This window comes from Trachinotus anak, unplaced genomic scaffold, assembly GCF_046630095.1.
Source record: "Trachinotus anak isolate AG129_WGS33_773 ecotype Australia unplaced genomic scaffold, CSIRO_AGI_Tana_v1 ptg000008l, whole genome shotgun sequence".
Classification (NCBI taxonomy): domain Eukaryota; kingdom Metazoa; phylum Chordata; class Actinopteri; order Carangiformes; family Carangidae; genus Trachinotus; species Trachinotus anak.
Window position 1 is genome coordinate 20,916,182 of NW_027273859.1, and position 24,468 is coordinate 20,940,649.

At 41.4% G+C, this 24,468-nt stretch overlaps 1 protein-coding gene across 3 annotated transcripts in view; it reads right to left on the reverse strand.

The window, feature by feature from the left end:
- The window catches only part of dock8 (dedicator of cytokinesis 8), a 53,486-nt gene that overhangs the window by 1,993 nt on the left and 27,025 nt on the right, over positions 1 to 24,468 (reverse strand). For all 3 annotated transcript variants that reach the window (XM_071483412.1, XM_071483410.1, XM_071483411.1), the window contains 33 exons: positions 23,741 to 23,858; positions 23,359 to 23,429; positions 23,053 to 23,197; positions 22,747 to 22,848; positions 22,555 to 22,650; positions 22,062 to 22,296; positions 21,415 to 21,579; positions 21,086 to 21,258; positions 20,519 to 20,611; positions 19,556 to 19,651; positions 18,756 to 18,905; positions 18,328 to 18,441; positions 17,946 to 18,101; positions 17,445 to 17,584; positions 17,074 to 17,237; positions 16,730 to 16,881; positions 15,451 to 15,633; positions 15,096 to 15,222; positions 14,495 to 14,582; positions 14,286 to 14,382; positions 13,527 to 13,661; positions 13,002 to 13,154; positions 10,302 to 10,460; positions 10,093 to 10,193; positions 8,868 to 9,060; positions 8,103 to 8,246; positions 7,143 to 7,274; positions 6,576 to 6,710; positions 6,119 to 6,208; positions 5,129 to 5,365; positions 4,661 to 4,804; positions 3,409 to 3,515; positions 327 to 497 (listed from right to left, as the gene is read on the reverse strand). In XM_071483412.1, the coding sequence (XP_071339513.1) occupies positions 327 to 497; positions 3,409 to 3,515; positions 4,661 to 4,804; positions 5,129 to 5,365; positions 6,119 to 6,208; positions 6,576 to 6,710; positions 7,143 to 7,274; positions 8,103 to 8,246; positions 8,868 to 9,060; positions 10,093 to 10,193; positions 10,302 to 10,460; positions 13,002 to 13,154; positions 13,527 to 13,661; positions 14,286 to 14,382; positions 14,495 to 14,582; positions 15,096 to 15,222; positions 15,451 to 15,633; positions 16,730 to 16,881; positions 17,074 to 17,237; positions 17,445 to 17,584; positions 17,946 to 18,101; positions 18,328 to 18,441; positions 18,756 to 18,905; positions 19,556 to 19,651; positions 20,519 to 20,611; positions 21,086 to 21,258; positions 21,415 to 21,579; positions 22,062 to 22,296; positions 22,555 to 22,650; positions 22,747 to 22,848; positions 23,053 to 23,197; positions 23,359 to 23,429; positions 23,741 to 23,858 (4,566 nt within the window). The remainder of the gene's footprint in view (positions 1 to 326; positions 498 to 3,408; positions 3,516 to 4,660; positions 4,805 to 5,128; positions 5,366 to 6,118; positions 6,209 to 6,575; positions 6,711 to 7,142; positions 7,275 to 8,102; positions 8,247 to 8,867; positions 9,061 to 10,092; positions 10,194 to 10,301; positions 10,461 to 13,001; positions 13,155 to 13,526; positions 13,662 to 14,285; positions 14,383 to 14,494; positions 14,583 to 15,095; positions 15,223 to 15,450; positions 15,634 to 16,729; positions 16,882 to 17,073; positions 17,238 to 17,444; positions 17,585 to 17,945; positions 18,102 to 18,327; positions 18,442 to 18,755; positions 18,906 to 19,555; positions 19,652 to 20,518; positions 20,612 to 21,085; positions 21,259 to 21,414; positions 21,580 to 22,061; positions 22,297 to 22,554; positions 22,651 to 22,746; positions 22,849 to 23,052; positions 23,198 to 23,358; positions 23,430 to 23,740; positions 23,859 to 24,468) is intronic.

Below are 24,468 nucleotides of genomic sequence, written 5' to 3' on the forward strand. Positions count from 1 at the left end.
TTTTAAAAGATGTCCCAAGATTATCATGGTCAATCATGAAACCACTTGAGCACATAACCATCAGTCTTTATTAATATATGAGTGTAGACTGGCCATGGCATGGGGTTCAACTCTTAATCTGTGTACTGCAGCTCTGCTTCAGCTATCAATATTTCTAAAGGTGACACTGACTGTGTGAATGGATCTCACCTTGAATCTACTTGTTGTCACTTTACTTTGGGTTCAGCCATCATAGTGATGAAAAGATCAATGATATGTGTTTTATTCCCACCTCAGTGTCTCTTGTCAAAGCAGTATTGGCTTTTTGACTTGGTGGGTCTGTTTACCTGTTTTCCAGCCGAGGCCTGATGATGGGTTTATAGAGCTCAGGAATCTTCCTCTCCAGCATTGGCCTCAGGCTCTCTCTCAGGCGGTTGTAGTTCTTCTTCAGCTCCTGCTGGTACTCCTTCTGGTCTGATGTGATCAGGTGCTTATTCTTCTCAACTGCCTCGCCACACCTGCAGGACAGAGCACACCAAGGTGGAATCGGCTTTAAAAATCCATTTTCGTAAATGACATTGCATGAGATGAAAAAAGAGCTGAGTGTGCTCCTTAACCTTTTTAACGCAATAACCTCAGGCTTAGGAGCACCTTCAACAATGATTCTATGCAAACTAATCTTGCAGTAATCCGTTCTCGATCCTCAAACCTTCAGAAATGCACTGTGCTGTTTCATGCTAACAGCATCCTGTAACTACTTGACATAAATTGGACTCCTTTGCAAGCCAGAACTCTAAATGAGTTAACAATGTACTTGACTGTAAGGAACTCCTACAGTATATGCCTGTTACAGCTTCCCAAGTACCTCTGCAAGAATGTGAGCTAAACTGTAAATAACCCATAATGCTATTTCGAAACACTGGAAAAAGGAAAACGCCTTATGATGAAGTACCAAACGATTTGAGCTAGACTAAGAGAAAAGGTCAGACACAGGTTCTGGCCGCAGTCCTCTATCATGACATGTATAATGACCAACATACAAGGCAGACTGCAGGAAATCAGAGAGACGGGGATGATTGCAAACACATGTCTGAGTTTATCTGTTAGCTTTTAATGAGGGTAATATGGAAACTGCAATGTTGGGCAACAGTATACAGTAAACATGTGGGGCAATGAGCATTAATGACAGTTCACAACAGTGAAGGATTTTCCCAAGCCATAAAAACATCTACTACATGTAGCTCTCTATCTGACTGCTTGGATTGAAGTGTTTAACATGACTTCTCCTGATGAGTATTTACATTTTTTAGGTGCCTTCATTTTATTAACTGACACACACACACACACACACACACACACACACACACACACACACACACACACACACACACACACACACACACACACACACACACACACACACACACACACACATCACAGGTTTATGAGCTGACTTTAAAACAACCTATAGTTCATCTTTGTCAGCTACTAAAGATAATGAGATCATTCAAATCCAGCCTAAAGGGAGGTGGGGATAGGAAGTAGCAGCACTGCAGGTTGTGACAGACTGAGACACCTGTCAATCAAGCACACCACACCCTTTCCAAACATTCCTCTCTTCAGTCTCAATAAAATATTTTTTTTCAGAAAAGCCATAAACACAAGTTAACAGCTGTGCTGACTTTTATTTTTCAAGAGAAATAGTGGATTTTCCACTTGACTTCAGCACAGTTAGGAGCTGTTGATCGATCCTATTACTTGCTTTGCTTTGCTTTTCTTTTGGATTTTTTAAAATGTATTTTTTACAAATTATATTTGCTCTATTTCAGACAGTAATTCAGTGTCTTAGTTAAAGTTTTTTAAGGCTTATGTGCCCCTGAACCAGGACTGGGGAGTAATTCATATCATCATATAATCATATATCAATCATATATCAGTGAAAGTGTATATTGGTGGAATCATATGAGATGACAATATAAGATTATGTCATAGTTTAATAAAATGTAGCTGTCCAGATTTATAATTCCAAGATCATCATAAGTTAAAGTCAACAAAATACTGTAGGTTATTAGGTTTGTATTTTACATGTGAGTAGAGTTCTATCTTATATATCGCAATAAAGTACAACACAGTTCACTGATAGAACATAAAGTTTACATAAAGTAAACATAAATTTACAATATGAGCCTATTTCTCTGTAACTGGTGAGATGTTCTCAATTATCCTCTAAATAAAGAATTGCAAAAATAAAATTCTTGCAATAGCAATGGTGAAACATATCACACAGCTGTATCCTGAACATTACAGTGCATCATCTCACAGTGATGAATAAGCAATTAAAAATCAGTGTTAGAGTAATGAGCTGCACAGCAGATGACATGTTTGGATGTGAGGCAGGCCTGACGCCTGGGGGTAACGTACTGTATGTGACGGGAGAGATTTAGCTCGGTGGAGAAAAGATGACCAACAAAACGAACAGTGTTTTCCTGAGTGGATTTTATAAGAAAGCCACTGCCAAAAAGACTGGCATACAAAGGGTCGAGTGCCAGCATGCTTGGATTTAGAATAGGAAATAAACCTTTCTAAAATTACAGTAAATATTTGCCAACCTGCTTGTAGCAATCAAGGCAGCTGGAATGTGACATGAGGGTTAGAAAATGAAAACCACCTTTTGGAGGCAAACAGCACATGCTCAGGAGATGAAATGGCACACTCATGCACCCGCACACCAATACACAAACGCTCATATACACGACACACACAAAATCAGCATATCCTCAGACACACATCTGTGAGAAGAAGGGTTTAAATTATGTTCTGAATATTCAAAATATAATGAAACTCTTGGGAACAATAAACCTTTGCAATTTCAGAAGAAAAACAGCTCAGTGATATTCTGAGAAAAAACCTCCACTGTCATGTGGGAAATACAAAATATCCACCGTCACAATGGGTCATATTCATTCACCATCCGCTTACCTTTTTAATTCCTTTAACTATCATCTGTTTGCATCTTGACTGACACTCAGCTTAAACAAGAGGAATATCAGTGGCCATCGCTCACAGCTCTTTTATCTTCCTGCACTGGCACCAGTAATGGTGTATACATAAGGCATCCTGGAGAAGACTATCACTCCTTCTAAGTCGAGTCTCACAAAGTTACTGCATTTCCTACTCAGAAATTCTTTTGAAGTATTGTTCTATACTTCCACCTACTGAGTCGGTGCCAGCCACTGGTAACAATAAAGAGACGAAATGCAAATTCAAGTAAAATAGTTGGTGAACTCCTTTAGGTTTATGGCTCACCATGAAAGTCAGTTTTTTCCTTATTTATTTTTGTGGTGTTTTTTTTTTTTTTTTTTTTTTTTTTGTGCATAACTTTGGTACAGTGTGTTGTCACTAGGTGGTGTGTCTTTGATCGCATCTTACCTCATTATAAACTCTTTGAAACACAGTCGCAGTTTATTGTGGTGACGGAAGAGCTTCGGGTCCGCTGGGATCTCATTCAGGAAGACCTGGGCCACCTCCAGTGGGCCCTACAACAGAGGGAGGGGAGTCGGGGGTTTGCGGAGAGAGAAGGAGAGGAGGGAAAAAAACAAAGAGACAGGGTTAGAGAGACAAAGAAAGAGAAAGCACAAACAGAGTGGAGGAAGGAAAGAGAGGAGGTAAGAGAGGAAATGTTTGAGAGCGTGTGGACAAAGGAGAGATGAGAATGGCCCTCTTTCAGGCAGGGGGAAATGACTTGCTAACTAAATGCTTAATGCAGCTAAGGGCTAAGATGCTGAAGTAGAACATGAGGAGGAGATCAGAGAAAGAGCCATGATTAGCCTCCTGCATGGCTAATGTCACAGCTAACCCCGCATACACCCACCATTTGGCTCCCATTTGCCCAGTACGAGATCTTGTTAGCCTAACTTATATCCATCATAAAACCACAGCACGCTTGCACAGTGCCTGCATCACGACAGGCACAGTTAAACAGCTCTGATTAGCATCATAAACGCATTGGGCCTGGGCCTCAGTCCCTTCATGACAGAGCTGTGGACCCAGACACAGAAACCCAGTCTCCTGTGCTGATTACAGTCAAGAGTTATATGTTTACAGAGTTGCTGAGCATTAACGTTATGTATACAAACATCAAGTCGGAGCGAGGGACCTGTCAGATTAGACGCTTGAAGATAAAGCACGAGGGGGTGGGGGGTGGGGGGCGTGGAGGCGCTGGAGCTAGCTTCATCATTACTCCAACATTCACTATGCTGGCAGGACCTGGAAGCTATCAGATCAAAGAGACCTCCGGTTCAGCATGCCGTGCAGCAGGGACATGAAAGGAAGAGAGGCCATGAATTGACGTTTTAACTAAATCAGGGGAAAAGCAAAGGAAGGATTAGGGTTATGGATGGGGTGAAGGCTTTGATGTGTGATCACTGTCATGTCTCCCACCTGCAGACTACAATGGGAACTGTAAATGTGATAAGACAAATAGAGGTAAATTATTCTGGTTTATTTTTCCCTCCACATTAAGAAGGAACACTCAGGGGGACAAAAGGACCATGAATGATAGGAGAGCAGCCGCCACTGGTTAGCACGAGATCGTTTCAGCTATAATATCAGTAGACAGATAGTAGCGTAAAAAAGAAACAGCGCCGTCATTCACAAAATCTCTGCAATGCTCATACATTACCTGGTTAACAGTGGCTCCAACAGAGCCTTGTAGCAGCATCTGTAACATCTTAGCATCGGGCTGTTCTCTGTGTGTGGCAACTGCCAGTTCTCTAGTCTTCTTCTGCATGTCCTCTATGGCCACCTCAATGGGAGTCAGGTCAAACTGGAAACAAAAGTCAGGTAATACTTCACAAATGTATTGCTGCAATCGGCAAGCGACAAATGTGAAGAAACCGTCATAAATAATATACTTTCTTCTGTATAGCAGTTTTCAGGAAAAGTAACAAAGTGCTTCACATGAGTCAAATATTAAACATCCAAACAAATCAAAGTGAAATGTAAACGAATATAAAAGACATCAAACAATTACAGCTTTTTTTTGTGTGTCTTAAGACGTGAGACAAAATGGGGAACTGACTCTGCAAGTCAGATCTTGTCTTGTGTGTTAAAGCCACTAGACGTTCTACATCATGAATCTGGCTCCTACCTCCTCTTTCTGGATGACGTTGATGCGAGTCTTGACGTAGGGGAAGGCATGCATGGTGGTGAGGATGGTCTTCCTCTTGTACTGCTCGTGGAGCTCGCCCCGCGGCCGTCCGCTCTTGGTGAAGGGCGTGGTGTACATGAAGCGCCGCAGGTTGAAGTTCTTCTCAAAGTTTGTCAGCCGGTCTTTCATCTCATAGTCATCAAAGTAGGGCTCCACATAAGTGATCTGGATATATGCCTGGAGAAGAGTGCAGGTTTGCTTTTTTTTAATACATAAAACCAGGCTGTCACTATGATAAAAACTCAGTGCTTTTAGTTTTACTTTTTTATGTATGTATGTATTTATTTTGCCAACAGCCATCAGGGTGTACAGTGCTTCCTTTCTCAGAGCTTCATCCTCAGCCAGCAGGGAGGATGCATCAGTGCCGTGCCTAGTCATACTGTCCTGGGCTGATTGTTGCATTCCTCCCCTCTGGACTAATCTTTATTTTTAGGACTGTTGTTATTCATTTTTGGCTTGCATACTTCCCAATGTGTACACACACATTTGACAGTTTTTCTTCTGACAGTTTTTCAACATTTCATTTCAACAGTTTTTCTGCATAAATCTAAATGTGCATGCTCTTTACATATGAATTGCACTGTATCTGTATATAACATGATTTTTCTTTACATTACATGTCTAGTCATTTTTTGCCTGTTATAATTAATACAATTTAGATGATTTTGTGTAACTTCATATATTCTATACAAATATTAATATTTCCATAATCCATACTTTTGCTTCATACCTACTCCTTTACATACACTTTACAATAGTTTGGTTCTGTGTTTAATAAAAACAACCAAAGATTACGATTTCCTCATTTATCTTAGGACAAATCAGTATCTAAAAATATTGAATTTAACCAGCAAGATCATTAATATGTTTCAATGACAGAACAGACAAACCTGTACCAGCAGTCAGTGGTGTGACATTATGGTCTCCTACCTTGTTGGGATTGAGTTGTTTTCTGTCCACTGGTGTAGAGTCCTTGATCATCACCAATGTGTCTTCTCCAAAACACTGGCTATAGAAGTTCTAGGAGTGGGGGAAATTGTGTGGTTACTATACGTTGTTGCCCAATCACAGTCTATTATGGGTCTTTGGGCAAATGACATACAGATTTCATTGTCATTTAAGGCTATAAGTATATAACTGACTTATTTGATTCAAGAGTGAGGCTGACATTGCATTGCTCCTCATGACATTACTTCTCCTTAGAAGCATCTGAATGAATGCCAAGGTTTCCACACTCTCTAAAAAAATCACTAAAAACAAATGGATGATTGTGAGTCTTGCCCACAGTCATTATGTTCACTCAGAGTCTCTCAGTCATTATCGGATTTCACCAGTCCAGCCAGGCACCTTCTTCCCCTTTCATTCCACAGCAGTCACACATTTGTACCTCCAGCCTGTGTGATATCTCAGGCAGATGTGTGATCCCTGGCTCCTTGTAAATGAATTCTCGTTCGTCCAGGTCGCCGAACTTGGCCCCAAAAAAACCCACGCGGAAATAGGTTCCAAACATCCTCTTATGGCCCTGCGGGAAAACACAGAAAGATTTTATATTAGTCTCTAATCAGTATAACACCAGTAACATATTCTTTCTCATTATGGTAATAGCCTTTTATGGGATCTTTATTGTGAAGATCACTTTGAGGACCTTTAGTTTAAAAACTTGATATGCCTATAAAGAATTTGAAAAAAAAAAAAAAACTCTTATTGTTGAGTGCAACAATAATGTTCAATGTCTTTTTTAAGGATCTTAGTTATGCAAAGTCATTTTAAAGGAATTTCTATAGACCTCAGAAATACTGAATAAGGAAATTTAGTGAGCCAAATGATTTTTAAATGACTTTTCAATTCTGATCTTTCAACTTCACCTACTACAGTATCTTCCTGATTTTCTTATTTCTGCATTAATGTTAATTATATAAATGAAGGAGCCTCTACAGTACCATACAGTTATTACCTTCTGAATGATGTTATCAAAGGCTCTCTGTAGTTTGTCGTGAGTGGATCCAAGTTTTCTGAAATCTCTGTGAGCCTCTAGGATTGGTATGATGATCTTGTAGACTTCATTCACTGCCTCGTACAGACCACCCTGAGGAGACAGCCATTACTGCTGGTTAGCATGACCACATACAGTTTATAAAGAGGAAATATTTGCATTTAACACTAAAAATATAAACCAAATGTTCTGTGGCACGACCACCCAAACACTTGCTGAATCCGAAATCCATACAACACACTGTAACACTGGTTACTTTCAGCGTTAACAATGTACTTGGTAGTTCTTTGGTCCATTTAATGCTCATTAAGACTACAAGCAAAGTGCTCAGTGTTATGTAGTGAAATAAGAAGCATAATATATTTATGTACCTATGTAATTATGTAAATGATCCAAATAAATATTACTAATATTATTCAAATAAGGTGTTCTACAAAATAAATCTCATTTCACATTAATTCCACACAGTACACTATATTCTTTTCTTTATAGTATACTGTTTGCAGTTAGATAGAAATCAGCAGACTTTACGGTAGAATAAGCATGAAATGATGCAATACATGCACAGTGAAAAGGCAACCAAACTGTGACTTTAGAACATTACTGCCAATTAAAAATCACGAGATAACAAAATGTTAACTTTTCTGATATGTCCCTGAAACTGTTTCACTGACATCTAAAATTTGTTTTATTTTCCCCACTTGTGTGAAACTCCATCATCTCCTTATATTATGGGAGAATAGCATCCATCCACAGCACACTCAAAAATCTTTCTCAACGGACATACAGTGTTTTGAGTATGCTTCTTTTAACATACTGTAAACTTGATCAAAATCGGTATGGATTTGGGATACAGATAGAGGTTTCTGCGTTGACCCAGAACATAAATATCATAAAACCAGTGCAGCTTCATTGTCTCACATTGCTGAAGAGCTCAGCAGCCTGCTCGAGCAATCCCACCAGTCCGCTCTCAGTGAAGTAGCGTCCCGAACACACCCCGTCCTCATCTGGGGAGAGGATGTCATCCGACACCGCCGACTCCTCCAGCACGTTGGGAGAGATGTTCTGAGGAGAAAATCAGTCAGCTAATCAATCAATTAGTCCTCTTAATCAAATAATCAATCACGTGGCTGGCTTTAAAAGGACATGTCCTACAGTGGGAAATGGTGCTAATTTGATGACCATCCAATCAATGACCTGCTGACTGCTGCAGGTTAGAGTGTCCTGTACCAGAGCGCCACAGAGGTCCTGCATTCACAACGCAGCTCATCAATGACACCATCATCATAGTTACTGTTATAACTGTTTGTTTTCAGTTCAGAGGAACAGACTGTTCACAAGCTCCCACAGGAGCACGTTTGCCTTTTTTCCCCTCCTCATCTTCAAAGGCATTGTGTTTAGCAGAGCTACCAGGGGACCATATTTACATGTTGACGCTATGAGTGTACAGCTCCCCCCTCTGGACACACACAACCAAATTTGGAAGTAATCCATGGGGATATGTGTGATATGGCGTGTTGCGCAGGGGAGGGTTTGCCTCCATTCAACAAACCAACCGACAGCCACAACAAACAAATGATGAATGGTTATTATGTGTGGCTGTAATTGTTGCTGTTTTTTTGCACTCAGAAATTAATAATAAACACATGTTAAAGCTATGTGTATGTCTGTATTTGTGTTGTCTACCTGGAAGGTGACGCTCCCAACAGGCAGGTACTTGTGGTCCTCCAGCATGCTGAGGTACTCGGCCACCAGCGCAGCAGCATGGACCAGACACATGGCCGACTCTGTGTAACACTTCCTGTTGTTGTGCTTCTCTGCCATGTTCTGCAGCCAGGTCAGACGGAGGTCAGGAGATGTCTGATAGCCCTTCGCTATCCTGGGGAGGGAGGAGAAGGAGGGTAATCGTCTTTTCTTTTTTTTCCCCTTCTTTCCTTTTCCTTTATTGAACCAGGTAAAAGCCTCATTAAGATTAAAATCTCTTTCCCAGAAAACGACTTGGCCAAAAAGGCAGCACAAAAACAAAGTTTCAGGTGGTGCAGTAGTAGTTAAAGATGTGGATTAACTGCAATGATTCACCACAAACTGAAGCAGGTGAGTTAATCTAATTACAGAATAGGCATTAATAGACAATATCTCTACAAATGGACAGCAAATATCTAAAAGAAAAACGTGTGCATGAGAGTGAGCGCAGGAGATGAGTGGGTTTTATGCTGAACAAAAAATATGGACAATGTTTTTCTGTTCATGGAACGTATGAATAATCATAAGCCTAACAACACTACAACTACAACACTCAAAACATAAAAATGTATTTCTAAAGCAGGTGAGGCACTATACTATAATTACAAATGAATTCAAGCATCTGGAGACCAAATGTCTTTTGCGTCAATGACCTGTGTGTGTACGGGAGCTTGGAGGTAAATGCTGGGGTGAGTGTAGTTAAACGTGTAAAATTATTCTGCACAACTGTCACCCACTCACCAGGTCAGTGGGAAAAAAACTCAAACAGAAAGGTGCATGATAAATGATACATGTAGGTGACATTAGAGCATGTTGAGGTAAAGTGCCTAAATCAACATACAGCACATGTATGCTCTCTTTGTCTCTGTGTTTTCACACACACCCACACACACATACTCGAACACACACACACGCACGCACACTGTTTGCATCTGCATACACACAAAGCCAGATCAGAGGACTAAACTGCTACCACATGGTTACCATAGTGAGGGCAGCAAATAGAGGCAAAACAGCCCAGACCACAGAGAAATAGGAACCAGCAGCGCAATATAGAGAGAGAAACCACACCGATGAGAGAAAGGGAGGAGAGGAGAGAGCGAGACATTAAGAGACAGACACTGAAGACAGACAGAAACAAGGGAGACAGCCTTTTTTCGTCTCTCACCTGTACATGAGGTCCATGAGCATCTCGGGGTCTTCCTGGAACTCCCTCATTTTCACTGTGTCTGACAAAATACTGTTAAGGTTTCTCAGAAGCTCATCCACCTGAGAACACAGACGGGGCAGACATGAGGCCATAATACGATCAATATCAGTAACGTAATACAGTAGTTGTGTGTACGTGTTTGTGTGATTGTGTGTACTGTGTTATACCTGCGAGGGCAGCTGAGTGCTCTGCATCTCACTGTCCTCCTCTGCGTAGGCTAAGATAGTACGGAGGGAGCGTCGTAAGTATTCCTCCTGGAAGTCTGATGACTTGCCCACCAGCGAGGCCAGAGACATGGTGACCTGCATCTTCACCCGTGAGAAGTTCTGTCAAAGACACAGGGGACCACAGTGAATGTCAGGGTTTCACATTTTATGTTTGCTTTACACAGCGAGACAAAATGCAAATTTCGGACATGAAACTGCAGCTCTGTAAGGCTGCATTTCATGTGACTATGGATTTCCACAGACTCCAAAGTGAAAACATTTCCTTTTGATGCCTTCTCTTCAAGCTACAGAGGGAAATGTAATATATTCAATGACTACACAAGGTCATTTACACATTAGAGGCAAATGCAGCTTTGCAGGAATAGGAAGATTCCCTCCTCTGACCCTTTTGACTACATTTTGCCTCTCAATTACTTAGTTACTATAAAACCTCTAATAATGGCCAGTGTATGTACCGTATCTACTTCAGCATAAGAGGCTCTCTCTCTGAGACAGGCCACCTTCAGGTCCAGGGTACATGCTTCAAATTTCATAATAGTCTTTGAAAATGTCTTATTATTTACATCATGCAACATATAAGCAAAAGATATGACATGCAAATATTAATATTGCTTCTCCTTCTACTACTACTACTCATTCTATGAGTTGATGTCGTATATTTATATAAAGTGTTAGGCAGAGCTATTCACTCTCAGTAATGAACTACTTCATCAAACAAACTCTATTCTTGGAGCCTATCAGCAGGGCACCAGAACATACTTGTAAAGTAGATATACACTGAAAATCAAAATGCTTACACACTGTACTTTGCTGTGTGTGTGCAGTTGTTGGATGGATAGAGGATCTTCTACCCTGCACTAAAAACTAATCCATGATTTCAAAATCTTTTCCAAGTCAAGTTATGCTGTTTTTCTTGTGTTCTCTCCTCAGTTTCTGTCCCCTGCCTTGTCTGTCCGGTTTTTCCACACTACCTGTCCAAGATAACAGGCCTGACAAACAGCCCTCCATCCTCTGCTGTGAGGACTGTGTGCATGTGTGAGAGAGGGAGTGTGCCCGTGTATGTGTGAAGTCCCATCTATCTCCAGCATGACCAGCTAAGCGGGAAATGATCTCCCATTAGCAGAGACATAATCACCCATGGATCATCTCTACGGCCTCATTCTGTTCAACTGAGCATGGAGCCAGAGCCTAACCACCCATCACTGCCCTCTAACTCGGTGTGTACATGTGAGCGTTTGTGTGTGTGCTCAATGATAACCTAAATGAGCTTAAGTCAACACATAACCCTCTTTGTCTTTCTCCCTCCTTTTCTTTGTCATTTGTCCCTTTTCCTTTAGCTTTCGGACAAATTTTAACCGCAGATATCTTTTCTTGTTGTATTTTTTTTCATGATTTGGTCCATTTCTGTAAAAAAAAAAAAAAAAAAAAAAGGTTCTCTCCTTTTATTACCACAGTCTAAAATTAAAAACATGGAGAGAGAAAAAAAAAAATGTGTGTGACAGATGAGAGAGCAAGACGAGGGTGGATGAAGGGATGAAAACATAAACAAAGGAGGAGGTAGAGAGTAAGTTCTGTATGAATGAGTCATACGGCTGCGACGCTAATTCAGATCACAGCTCCCTCTGTATACACAACATAAACAAACATACGCTGGGACAGGCAGAGGGGAAATACTCTCTTTAAACTGGAGATATTGTGTGTGTGTGTGTGTGTGTGTGTGTGTGTCTATGTGTGTGTAAGTGTGCTCCACAAGCTGGTGTCTGACTTTCATAAAGTGTACAGATTGTAAACACAGGAAATATCGACAGCAACAGGGGTTATCAAACCAGCAGAGAAAATGAAAGAAGATACTCTATCCTAAACCTCCCTTCCTTCAGATGTGTCTCTTCTCAATCTTTCTGTTCTTTTTCATTTTTATTTCCTTCCATTGCTGCTTCACCTCTGGCAAAAGAAACGCTGCTCGATCTCCATCATGATCTCCTCCTTTCCGCCCCTTTCACATTCGCTCTCTCTTTCCCTGCCCTTGAGGCACATACACTTACACATTCACACATACATATGTACTGACACACACACACACACACACACACACACACACACACACACACACACACACACACACAGAGGCCTGGCTGTCATTAGTTAAAGAGGGGATAGGAACATGGGGAGGCAGACAGTGACATATCTCTCTGCTCTCTACTCAGAGACACATCCTTCAGCAGAAACTTTCTGCGGCACGCTCAAAATAGACATGGAAAAGACATTAAAGCCGAGCAGGAGGGGAAAAGCGGAGAAGATGGGATCAGATGTGTGTGACTCCCTGCTTCTGTGTGTCTTCATGAGAACATGTATCATAAGCAATTCTGAACTCTCATGTGCACTTAAATTAAGTTTAATCTGACATAAATGTATTTTCTTCTACAAGCTCAGATGTTAGATAAGGTTTTATCTGACAGAAGGTAACGCACGCCTGACATTTGCTTTGTGTGTGTGTGTGTGTGTGTGTGTGTGTGTGTGTGTGTGTGTGTGTGTGTGTTTGTGTCCTTACAACCCATTGGAACATAAACACAGGATCATCTTTTGTATGTGATTACATGTGTCCGTGTGTGTGTGTGTGAATGTGTGTGTGTGTGCACTTACACTGGCATTACTGTAGCTGTATCTCATGATGAGATAGAGGGTGGCGCAGGCCTGGCTCCTGTTCTCATCAACAGGGCTGCTGCAGTACTGAAGCACCTTCTGGCACAGGTCTGCACACTGCTCCGCCTCCTCCTCAAACAGCAGGTCCCCAAACTGCACACAAGCACACACATACAGACACATGATACCAGACACACAAGGTAGCGTGCACAGATATACACACACACACACACACACACACACACACACACACACACACACACACACACACACACACACACACACATACATACACAGGCATATATACATAAAAATAATCTGGCTTGTATCAGCAGTTTTCCACCCCCACAAACAAATAAGAGCATTTAATTTAGACACAGATAGTGTTCATGTAAACATACAACCCACAAACCTCCTCCTCAATTTTCACAAAGCGCGCCCAAACACACACAGACACACACACAGACACACACACACACACACACACACACACACACACAAACACACACATCATAATGAAAGTACCTTGACAACAAGTGCTCTGAGTGTGCTGAAGGTGTGAGAGAGGAAAGTTGTACTCTGGTTGCAGGTAAGGGAGTGGAGCAACACCTTCAACACCCCGCCAACCACACTGTCCTTACAATCAGCTAATGGCACCGCCTGGACATGAGACACATGGAAGAATTAACAAATCATATGTTACATGTGATAACACCTGCGTACACACTGGGGAGCCACTTGAAAGCAAAATCAAACTCTTTAAGGGCTTAGATTGACAGTATACAAGTGAACTTTACAACGATGGCTTAATATGCAGTCTAGGATATGTTTCAAGGTAAGATTAAAAAGCACTGCATGTGTGACCAGTACATTAAGCCATCTTTGTGTTCTAAACAACCTGTTTTCTCCTCTGCTTTATGGTGATTCACACAGTGATAACTAAAGTAAGCTGAACCGGGATGATTTCAATGCCCAGTGAGGAACTTAATTTGTATATCAATTATGCAAGCACATAAATCGATTCTTTAATAGGTCTTGCTGATGAAAGATAATTTCTTGTTGACTTTCAATCAATGAGGAATGGCTTGAAAGCACTAAGCCTCTGCAGATGAAATATTAGAAAAAAAAAAACTTCATAATGTTAGATCATAAATAGTAACACAACTCAACATGAGATCCTTTGTATTAACTGCTGGGCTGGATTATGTCTACACAAACTATGTGTTCTGTGCTGTGACAGTCCATAAAGTGTTACTGTATGGATACTGCTGAGTGTTTTCTGACCTGCACGATTGTCTCCAGCAGATCCAGCACTATGAGGTTTGTCTCTGTGGCCAAGTTCCCACTGATCAGAGCCTCCTGGTCCAGCTCTGCTTTAGTCCTGATGGAAGGTGATGAAAGTGAGACAGATATCCAGAGAGAAGAGAAATCACGAAAGGCTGGGAGCAAGACAGGAAACTGGGAAGCAGATAGACACAATGGTCATGACATACTTATCCTGTTTGTCGTTGGTTTGTCTCCACTGAGTGAGGTCTTTCCTCCAGCGCAGGTTCTCTCTCTGACCCATGGTCCTATCCATTCCTGTCGGGGATTTAAAAGGAGATCATTATCATCATTCAAGAAATCAGCTAGTGAGAAAACTATTATGCACATTAACTAGAGTACAGACTATGCACTAAACCATATCACTGGAATTCATGCTCTCTAATAGATGAATTAACATTATGTTGTATTGCTGAGCAAATAGCACATCAGATGACTTGTGTAAGACCTTGCTGATAAAAACGAACCAATTAAACTAAATTTTCACAGTTATCAAATGTTTACTTTTTCTCCTTCAGTACACTCATATTCATCAGTTGTACTCATACTGACTATCACAGGAAGACTGAGCATGTCCAGGCATAGAGTAACCTAAGACTGGTTATTTCAATGACTTGCAGTCCACACACATAAACTACTGATAAGATTTTGAAAGTCTGAGTGCTAGTTTTGGAGATAGCTCATGTGCAAAACTTTGAAATACTGCAATTCTAAATGTGACAGAAAAGCAATTCCAAGTTATGTGCCTTAAAGTGCAGGGAAATGAACTACCTCCAACTCGTTTCATCATTTCCCCTCGGGCTCCCATTCCTCTCAGCAGGGCTTCTTCCAGCTGCAGCTTGGCCTGCTGAGATCTCTGTAAGGCCTGGGTGCTCACTTTGTCACTGCTCTGTTTACCCTACAATCACACATACCTGCATATTCACAAGGTGCAAACACAATACGCATACCGTAATGTCACGGCAAACACACATGAAGGCGAGCTATAAAAAAAAACAAAACACAGCCATCCCTGATGCAGAGTTTCCATATGCATTTTTTTTTATAAATATTAAATTAATTTGACTGTTGCAGCTGCACTTACACAACACAAAGCAAAAATAAACCAATAAATGAGAAAACTGACCCTATACTCAAAGCAGGACACACAGATGGTGAGGAGCTCCAATAGCTTGTTGAGCTGTGAAGGAGGCATATCTATGGTCCAGCGCTGAATTAGATTCCTATCAGCGTTCTTCATCACCCACAGGAAACACACCAACAGGTGGCGACTGGTGTCTGCTGCCAGGGTAGCTACGGATTTACCTTGCTGGGAGGAGGAGAGGAGAGGGACAGATATTCAGTATGACATAGTATAATGTAGTTCTCATTGAAGAGAGAAAGCACCTGTACTCTCTTTCCCCTTTATACACAGAGTGTAAATAACAAGTGTATCTGACAAAGTAACCCTATCACAAGCTTATCTAAACCACAAACACGGCGGGACAGTTCTTTCTCACTGGATTTACTGAAGTATTGTTCTCGTCCACATCTTAATAGGTGTTAAATCTACTGCAGATTGATTTACCTTCATTTGTGGGATGATGGATTGCTACTATACAGGGGCTACTGCTGCTTCACTGTGTGGCACCTTTGATAAATGTAGTTATTAACCTCCTATTGCTCTAGGTGTCCCACCTAGAACCTGGTTTCCAGGTATCTGTTCCACATCAGGACTGGGTGAAGCTCACCAGACCTGACGTCAAATATTCGTTGCATGTAATCAAAAACATCACTTGTGTGTTTGAAAATATGTTTCAGGTTAAAAAACCATTTCTGTTGCCAAGAGAAAAATGAGTCAAACATTGTTTGAAAGGGGAACAGCCTCAAAATCAGGAACTAGCGCTCTGGAGGCCATGTTTGGATTTGTGATGGATACCAGGGCGATGGCTCCGTTGTGTAAAAATCAGTTTTTCCACAACAGTATTTCATGTAACAACATATGAGGAACTGATTCATCTGTCGGAAGGAAGCAGAAGAAGAGGAAGAGAATGGAAGTGTTCAGTTGTGGTGTTGCTGCTGTAGCTACACTTGATGGATGTGTTTGTCAGGGTGGACGACCCTGTTCACTTATGATGGCAATGCCTGCCCATAAACCATCTCCTGCAGATGTGAGTGTGTGTGTGTGTGTGTGTATGTGTGTGTATGTCTGGGTGCGTGATTTTTCAGGATGGATGAAGTGTGTGTGCGGCTCTGACAGCTAATCAATCTACGCCAGTGCAGCTCACCTGTTAGGAGGCAGAATACTTACAGACACAATCACACAAACACATACACAGATGCACTTTTGACCTTTTAAAAACAATAAAAAGAATCCTATAAATCGGCTATCGCCTTCAGGTGACAAAATTATTTCAGAATTTTACCATGGATGCCATGGAAACAAGAACATTCCGTCCCAGTGTGTTGAAGGGGTTCCCAGCGATCGCCATGGCAACAGACTGATTGATAGGTGGGACATTTTCAAGGTCATCCTCAGGTCCGCCCGTTTTGTTTTTCCCACCACGCGTGTCAGAAACTACAGAGACATACAGGGGTCAAATATTTGAAACTGAAGGAGGGGACTGGAGCGCACAGGGTTAACTCAGAGCCTCAACTGTGCAAAAGTTTTGGCACTACTGTATCAAATGTCTACGTCAAAGTTAAAATAGAGTTCGTATAACTGACTCAGCGTGTTTTCATCCATGTGTCTGTGCGTGTGTGTGTTTACCAGTGAAGTCCAGATAGTTGGTGGAGTCGATGATAATGCCCACCAGGGGGAGGTAGAGAGCAGCCACCTTGGCTCTGACCTCAGGTTTAATACAGCGATGGTCTAGATCATGAGAACACAGCAGGCTATAGATGGCATTGATGGCCTTTCTCTGGACCTTTCCCCTATGAACACACACAGACACACATACACACACACAGACATGCATTTTAAATGAATATTGAAAATGATGAGAACACACATTTTTCATTTAGCTTGGCATCTTATATTTCACTGAAATAAAATATTAAAACAGTGATAGTGTTAACATACATTATTGGGATGCAATAACAAGGTAATAAGGAGGTTATATTATGTCTGTGTTTCCATACCCCTCTGACTCCATGTCTAGGGCAGCACTGAGCTCTGTCAGCAGCAGCCCCGCGAGGTAGTGCTGCTGCTTGAATTCCTGAGAAAGCTCAAACAGCCCCAGGATCCTCTGCTGCTCTTGGAAACTACATGAACCGGAACTCTGAGGAGGAGCAACACAGACAAGAGGTTGGCAGGAACAGAATTAGGGTGAGATTTTTGCTTAATATAAAGCAGAGTACTACAGTCCATCAAAAACTATGTCACGCTTTCCTGGCTGGATTCCATCCAATCAACTCTGTCTAAAAAACTCCCTAAGCTCCACTTTTCAATTCTACTGATTTTGATTCTCTGATTTTATTTCTTTTACTCGAAGTTTTCTTCTCCTAGACGGCATGACAGCCCCAACGTTTGCACAACTTTTTCTTTTCTTCAACCTTGCTTATGTAGAAATGTGATGTGAGATGATACTGAACTGGAGATGCAAAATGCAAATGCAGAGCAAATCCGACAAGGGGTCAGACCTGTGAGGAGATGGATGGACACGGTGAGGCGGGGGCAGAGGCAGGGCTGCTGAAGAAGAGGCTCAGGTTGAGGTAGTGCTCATGACTGCACAAGATTCGCAGGAACTCCAAACGCATGCTGATCAATGTCGGCAATGAAACACTTTTAGCTGACATCTAGAAAGAATTAGAGCAGAAAATGATCACTTTAGTCATGCTTTTACACAACAGAACCAACGCAGATGTTCAATGAACTGTCTTTGAAACAATTTCAGAACAAAGACACATAAATACTCATGCACTGTATGGGGGGAAAAAAATGTTCCTCTGGAAGAATGACTACACATCATGCATTTAAAGACACATGCTTAAGAGCTTTGTTTTTTTATCAGTGTTATTGCACCTGGTTGCAGTAGTTTTTCACCAGGTGGAAGACAAATCCTCGGTCCATGAGAGACAGCAGGTCATAGAGGAAGAAGGCCAGGCTAATGTTGACTTTCTCTGCTTGTTCTACCTCCTAAAACAACAGCAGTCAACAAACAGCAATCAGTTAGCCGTACTGAGTGGATCTTGCCGAGCATCTAGCTGTGCAAGCTGAGTTTTTGATACTACAGAAGCAAATATAATTAACACGTCCATCTCCCTGCAGTTTGGAGGACGCTGACAACATTTGTTCTACACTCAGGCTGAAACTGCATCTAGCCAACCCAGGAGAACAGAAGGCACACAAATGCTGTGTATAAGAGTTTTGGAAATGGAAATTAAAGTTACATTGGTTTGTTTGAGATGACCTTTATGTGTTGTCATCATCCTCAGCTTCACTCTCCTTACCTTTTGTTGTTTGACAAGGATGGTCCCAATCTCAGCCGTAACCACAGAGACAATGGTTGTGATGTCGTCTTTGAATCGATCCGAAAAGCGATTCCTTCGAGGGATGCTCTGCTTGTCCAGCTGAGACACGTGCTGAGCCATGCTTTTCACCTATTAGAGCAATCACATGCAGAACAATCATGCATATGAATCACCAACTTACAAACAACATGGGAAATACCGACATGCATTAGTGATATTACACAAACACATGCATGTTAATTGGAAACAAGTGATAAATGTGCACGTGCTAATTTGATCATTTGTCACGTAACCTGACAGATGCAAAGTTGATAGGATAAAAATGGTGACCTGATGATAAAAGAGCAACGTTTCATTAGCCATCATCATTTTCTATCCTCATTTTTCATTCATATTACAAAATATTCCTGTTATTAATCAAAGTGAGCATCCTTTAGTGAAGGTATTGAAGGAAGAGTATGTGAGATGAACTGAAGGGATGAGAGTGATGTGAGTGATGATACACCTCCAGAACTCCAAAACAGTGATAAATGGGCAAACTACTTGATAAATTACTGACTACAGCACTTTCAAAATGCCTTTTTATTCATCACAGTATAAAACTATCATTTATATTTAAGGTAAGTGACCACGAGGTCATGTATTTTTTGGTGTTAGTCATTTTTATTAATTCATCCATTTATCATTAACATCAACAGCAGTTATTACTTGTTTAACAGCTAAGTGTCAATCAAACGTGCAAACTTTTGTAAAATGAAAAAAAAAAAAATCACACTGACCAGTAGCTCAAAGAAGAACCAGGCATATTTGTACGCGTTCTCTCTGCAGACCCCGGTGCTGACGACCATCTGTAGGGCCAGCTCCTCATGAAACTGCTGCAAGAGAGAAAATACAGTCTACGGTGAGACACGGCCTCACTTTGGTGACAGCTGATGGTATAAAGACGGTTACACTGAAAATGGTACAAATTATATCATGCACCTCTTCCATTGACTGGGAAATCTTAACTGGCTGAGCAGGGAAAAAGAGCCACCAAAACACACAGAGCCACAGCACTGGTGTTCTCAGTGTCACACTCCCCCCTTGAGGTCATAAGTAGAAACTGGACTAAATGGCTGAAACTCAGCTCAGTCTGCTATGGGACACTCACAGTCTGAATACTGTTGAATACATGCATAATCCTGACAGTAACAAGATGAATTCATCAAATTTTTCAAAATTAAGAAGCTTGATCTTTCTACTGTCCCTTCCATAATTACCAATACATACTTAACCAGAATGGTGAATGGGATAATTTATGAGTTAAATTTAAGCTAATAACAGAAATATTTCTTGGTCAGCTCAATGTCTCCTTATTGCACATGAATGATATAGCCATTCTTAATGCATCGCAGGTTAAATCCATCCTAAAACAGAAAGATCCTTGATTGGACGGCACATCTCAATTAAAAGTAACTAGAGCAGCAATACAGGTGCTTTATGCTGTATGAAGTTGTGCTAATGGTTTAACTCACTCAAGGCATATCATGTCATACTTATCTCTCCACTCTCCTGCTTTGTTATGCCATTGTCTAAAGTGACATCATAAATTCAAACCATAATGCTTTTATTTCCATTTTTAGAAGACAACTGACTTCACAACTGAAAATCATCATAATCCAACAACATCAGTATTGTGTTAGGATCAGATTCAGGTTATCAAAACTTCGGAGAGAGTGTGTGTGGTGGAGATCCTTTGTCACCTTTCTGTTGGAGGGCCTGGTGCTTCCTGTGGGGTTCTGGTGGTTGTTTACCTCCAAGTACGTGGTCATGCGACTGCCTGGGTTGTTGTGACCCTGGAGACAGAAACACACACAGGTTCCATCACATTGAACGTGATGGATGCTTTCATTAGAGTGGGTGTCTAGAGGCCTATTACATTACCTAATGTACTGTGGGAATGAATAGCAAATGACTGTTTTGTGTGTGTTAGGAAGCATGCTGGGATATTTACATACGGTGGTGAGTGTGTATTTGGTTTGTCAAATATATAAAACCATATGTTAAGTTATAAGCTGATAAATTAGCTTACAAGGAAAATAAGGGGCAGACATAGAAAAGGTTTGTTTCATAAACTTTTGAAATTAATTACCCTCAAAGATTACATAAACCTTATGAAGGAGTCTCTTTTGGGAGCTAGAAAAGCTTCCAAACCTGAACTTAATTAATGTGACATTAATCCTTTTCTTTGAATTCACTTCAAATCAAGGTTTTGTGAAGAGGAATAACTGCTCTGACAGAGAGATTTGGTTTGAGGAAACCCTCTGTACCTTGGCAGAGAGGATGTTTTTGACCTCAGTATCTTCAGCAGAGTTGTGCGGAGCAGGGATGTCAGGGTTGCTGCTGCTGCGGACTCTGGACTGGAGAAGCATATTGCCAACTGTGGCTGCTGTAGCCCGACCCATGGTGCTGTAACGGCTCTCTGCTGAAGGTATCATACTCCCTGAACCCGAACACAGGTCCATGGACACACACACACACACACACACACACACACACACAAATATCTTAAAATAATCACAGCAATACAAACACAGGAAAAATGTCAAACTGAAGAAAAAATTGGCAAATTCATATTTAGAAATCACTATATCAATACCTGCATTCTGCATGTCTCGAGGGGGATCAGGCAGACAAAACACCCAGTACAGGTAGGTCGCCAAGAGGCTGTTCCTACCCTGCTGGTCCCTGATCAGCTCCTGGCTGTTATGAAGACTGTTGACAATAGACACCACTGATTCGAAGGCTATCTGGGCCAGATTGGCTGTAGAACACGGATACAAAACATGCAAGCAAAACTGTTAGCACTACAATATCAATATGAGGCATCATGTCATATTTGCAGGTGTGCGTAATTAGAGATTTTTTCATTGTTGATTAACCTGTTGATTACTTTCATGAATAATCAGTTAATTTTTCTATAAAAACCCTTCTATCTAAAAACCCCGCAAAATGCCCATTAAGTTTCCAGAGCCTTAGCCTACTTCTTTAAAGGACTTGCTTGGTCCAACCAATGGTCCAAAGATATTCACCATACAATGATACAAAACAGAGAAAAGCAGCAAATCCTCACACTGGAGAAGATGGAGCCAGGGTTTGTTTGACATCTTTGCTTGTTAAAAAAAGTTACTGACCGATAAAACAAAATAAATAAATATAATATAAATTTCTAAAAGTGTGGGAGTTGTCATTTCTGTGCGGCAACAGTGACTTCACTCAGTTATTTGAGTCCGTTTAATTCCTCACCTGTCTGGCCAGCGATGACCATGGGCTGCATGATGAGGGTGAAGAGTTTATCCAGCACCAGGTGGAGAAAGAGGACCAGAGGCTCTAAACTGGAAGAAGACAGGGAGACGATGCTGAGCTTCAGCTCGTGCTCCAGCTTGTTCTCTGGAATCTTCTCCTCCCTGACCCGGAGAGGGAATATAGCTCCACCCTCCAGGGCGTGGCACAGGGTGAAGAATCGCTCCAGGTGGTTGTCCTGGTACAGAAGAGGGATGATTTGTTACACTGTGCTGCTTGTATGGGAAGGTGAGAGATAAAACACGACAGAGGGAAGATGAGGGAAAGAGGCGAGACAGTGTGCATGTAATGCTTCAAGGTCGACTACAGCAGAGTGGGCACTTGTTGTAGTTGTGTGTGCATTAATGTTTAGGTGTGCGTGTGCGTGACGGACGGAGAGGGACAGACAGTCATCACTGTGGCTGTGTTTGTCTTTGTTCGTTCAACCATAACTCACCTGTGTGTGTACAGACGACACGGCCTGGATCTCAAGGTTGAAAAGCCCTTTGTGACTCTCCATCCACTTGACTGGAGGGACCTGCAGAGGAAGTTTCTACACAACAAAGACACAGTAAATATAACTCTGTGTCTTCTATGTCTGTGCTCAGTCTTTAATATTGAATATAATTTAATATGTAGATGCACATACCTCAGGTGCGTGCAGTGAATAGTTGACAGGTAGTCGCTCCAAGGCGATGGGCAGACAGAACTGACCGGTCTGCAGCCGGTCATTATTCACTATGGGCAGCCACTGGATCAGAGGCAAATAAGTAACAAGAAAATTCAGCATGTCAGCCATGAGCATTTTAACATCACACACAGCACACAGGTATCACAAAACGTTCCGCTATGAATGTTTTATCCTTTAATAAATGAGGATCACAGAGTAATGATTAACTTAGGAATATATTACTGTTGCATTTTTTTGTGTCTACATTTGGAAATACAATCTTACAGAGTATCCTATGAGCGTCTCACAGCTGCCGCTCTGGTTCTGTTTCTGCTGGCAGCTGATGTGGTAGAAGGTGAAGAGCAAGTGATGCCTCTCTGTCAGACGTGCTGGAAGAGCAAGCTTCACTTCCTCATAGAAGTCTGGGGACCTGAGTAAGAAAAGAAGCAACGCAGTGGAAAGAAAAGGCATGGGTGAGGACAAGGATGGAGGGGAAGAGATGAAAAAAGTGGAGAGAGTCACCCAGACTGTTTATATGACAAGAAGAAGCTATCACGAGCAGTATAATGTAACTCAATAATGTGTACTTGCTTGTTATGGTAGGTAACAGGGGTGTAGACTTCATGCAAAAATTCAGGGCCAGTTGATTTCCCAAAAATGACCTGAGAGTAGACAAAACACAAATTAAAGGTGCAATGAATTCAACTATCAAACAGCAAAATACGTCTGTGTAGAGTAGAACTGTGTGATTACTGCAAAAAATGCTGAGAATTCTAGCCTTCAAATCATACTCTGTTAATGCCGCTCATTAAATAAAAGCTCCATAACTTCAGCGTGTGTATTTGCTGGTGTCACAATCTTTCATTTACACAATGCACACACTTTCATGGACACATGCGGTGGATTAATTAGGAGAAATCAATCACACCGGTGAAATAATTCTGACAGACGGATCATAAACAGCAGCACTCACAGGCAGAGAACAGCTGGGGTCCTCTCCACTCATAAACTGGATTTTGATGGTGATGTTTCTCGCTGATGTCAGCCTGTTGACAAAGTTGAGCCTCTGGGGGTAGACATAGAGCAGGTTCCTACAGAGAAACAGGGCAAGGAAGAGCGCCAAGGAGACTTCCTGTTTAATTTATACATAAAATGTATGTAAAATGAAACAGTTAGAATATAAACCACTAGGTGGCACTGTCTCTACAGCAACATCTTCAGTGATGTTGATAATGGTAATGTGACAGTAATGTCACAGAAAAATCCAAACAACCAGTGATTTACTGCAGCCTTTTGTGGTTTTAATACAACTCTATAATCTGTCTCCAAACCTCCAACAGAGAATTACCACAAATTCCACTTAACAAACACTCAGAGGATAACAGCATGTAATTACCATGCAGAGGACTTGTTCACACATTAAGTTATTAATGTTTCATTACAAGCAAATCCATTTCAGAACTGAGCATTGAGTAGAGTTAAACCCCTGCTTACACAGGCTGCCTCGTTATTGTTCAGCTACAAGGCAGTCTCACAGGTAGCCTGTATGGAAATACCTAAAAATAGGCACTACACTAAAAGGAACAAAGGAGCAAAGCAGCAACGCGATGTCAGCTCTTGAGTGATGAGTACAGCATGACTGTTCTTGTTGCCTCTGGCTTTTCAGAGAAATAAACCAGCTATAAGAGCAAACAAACCTGT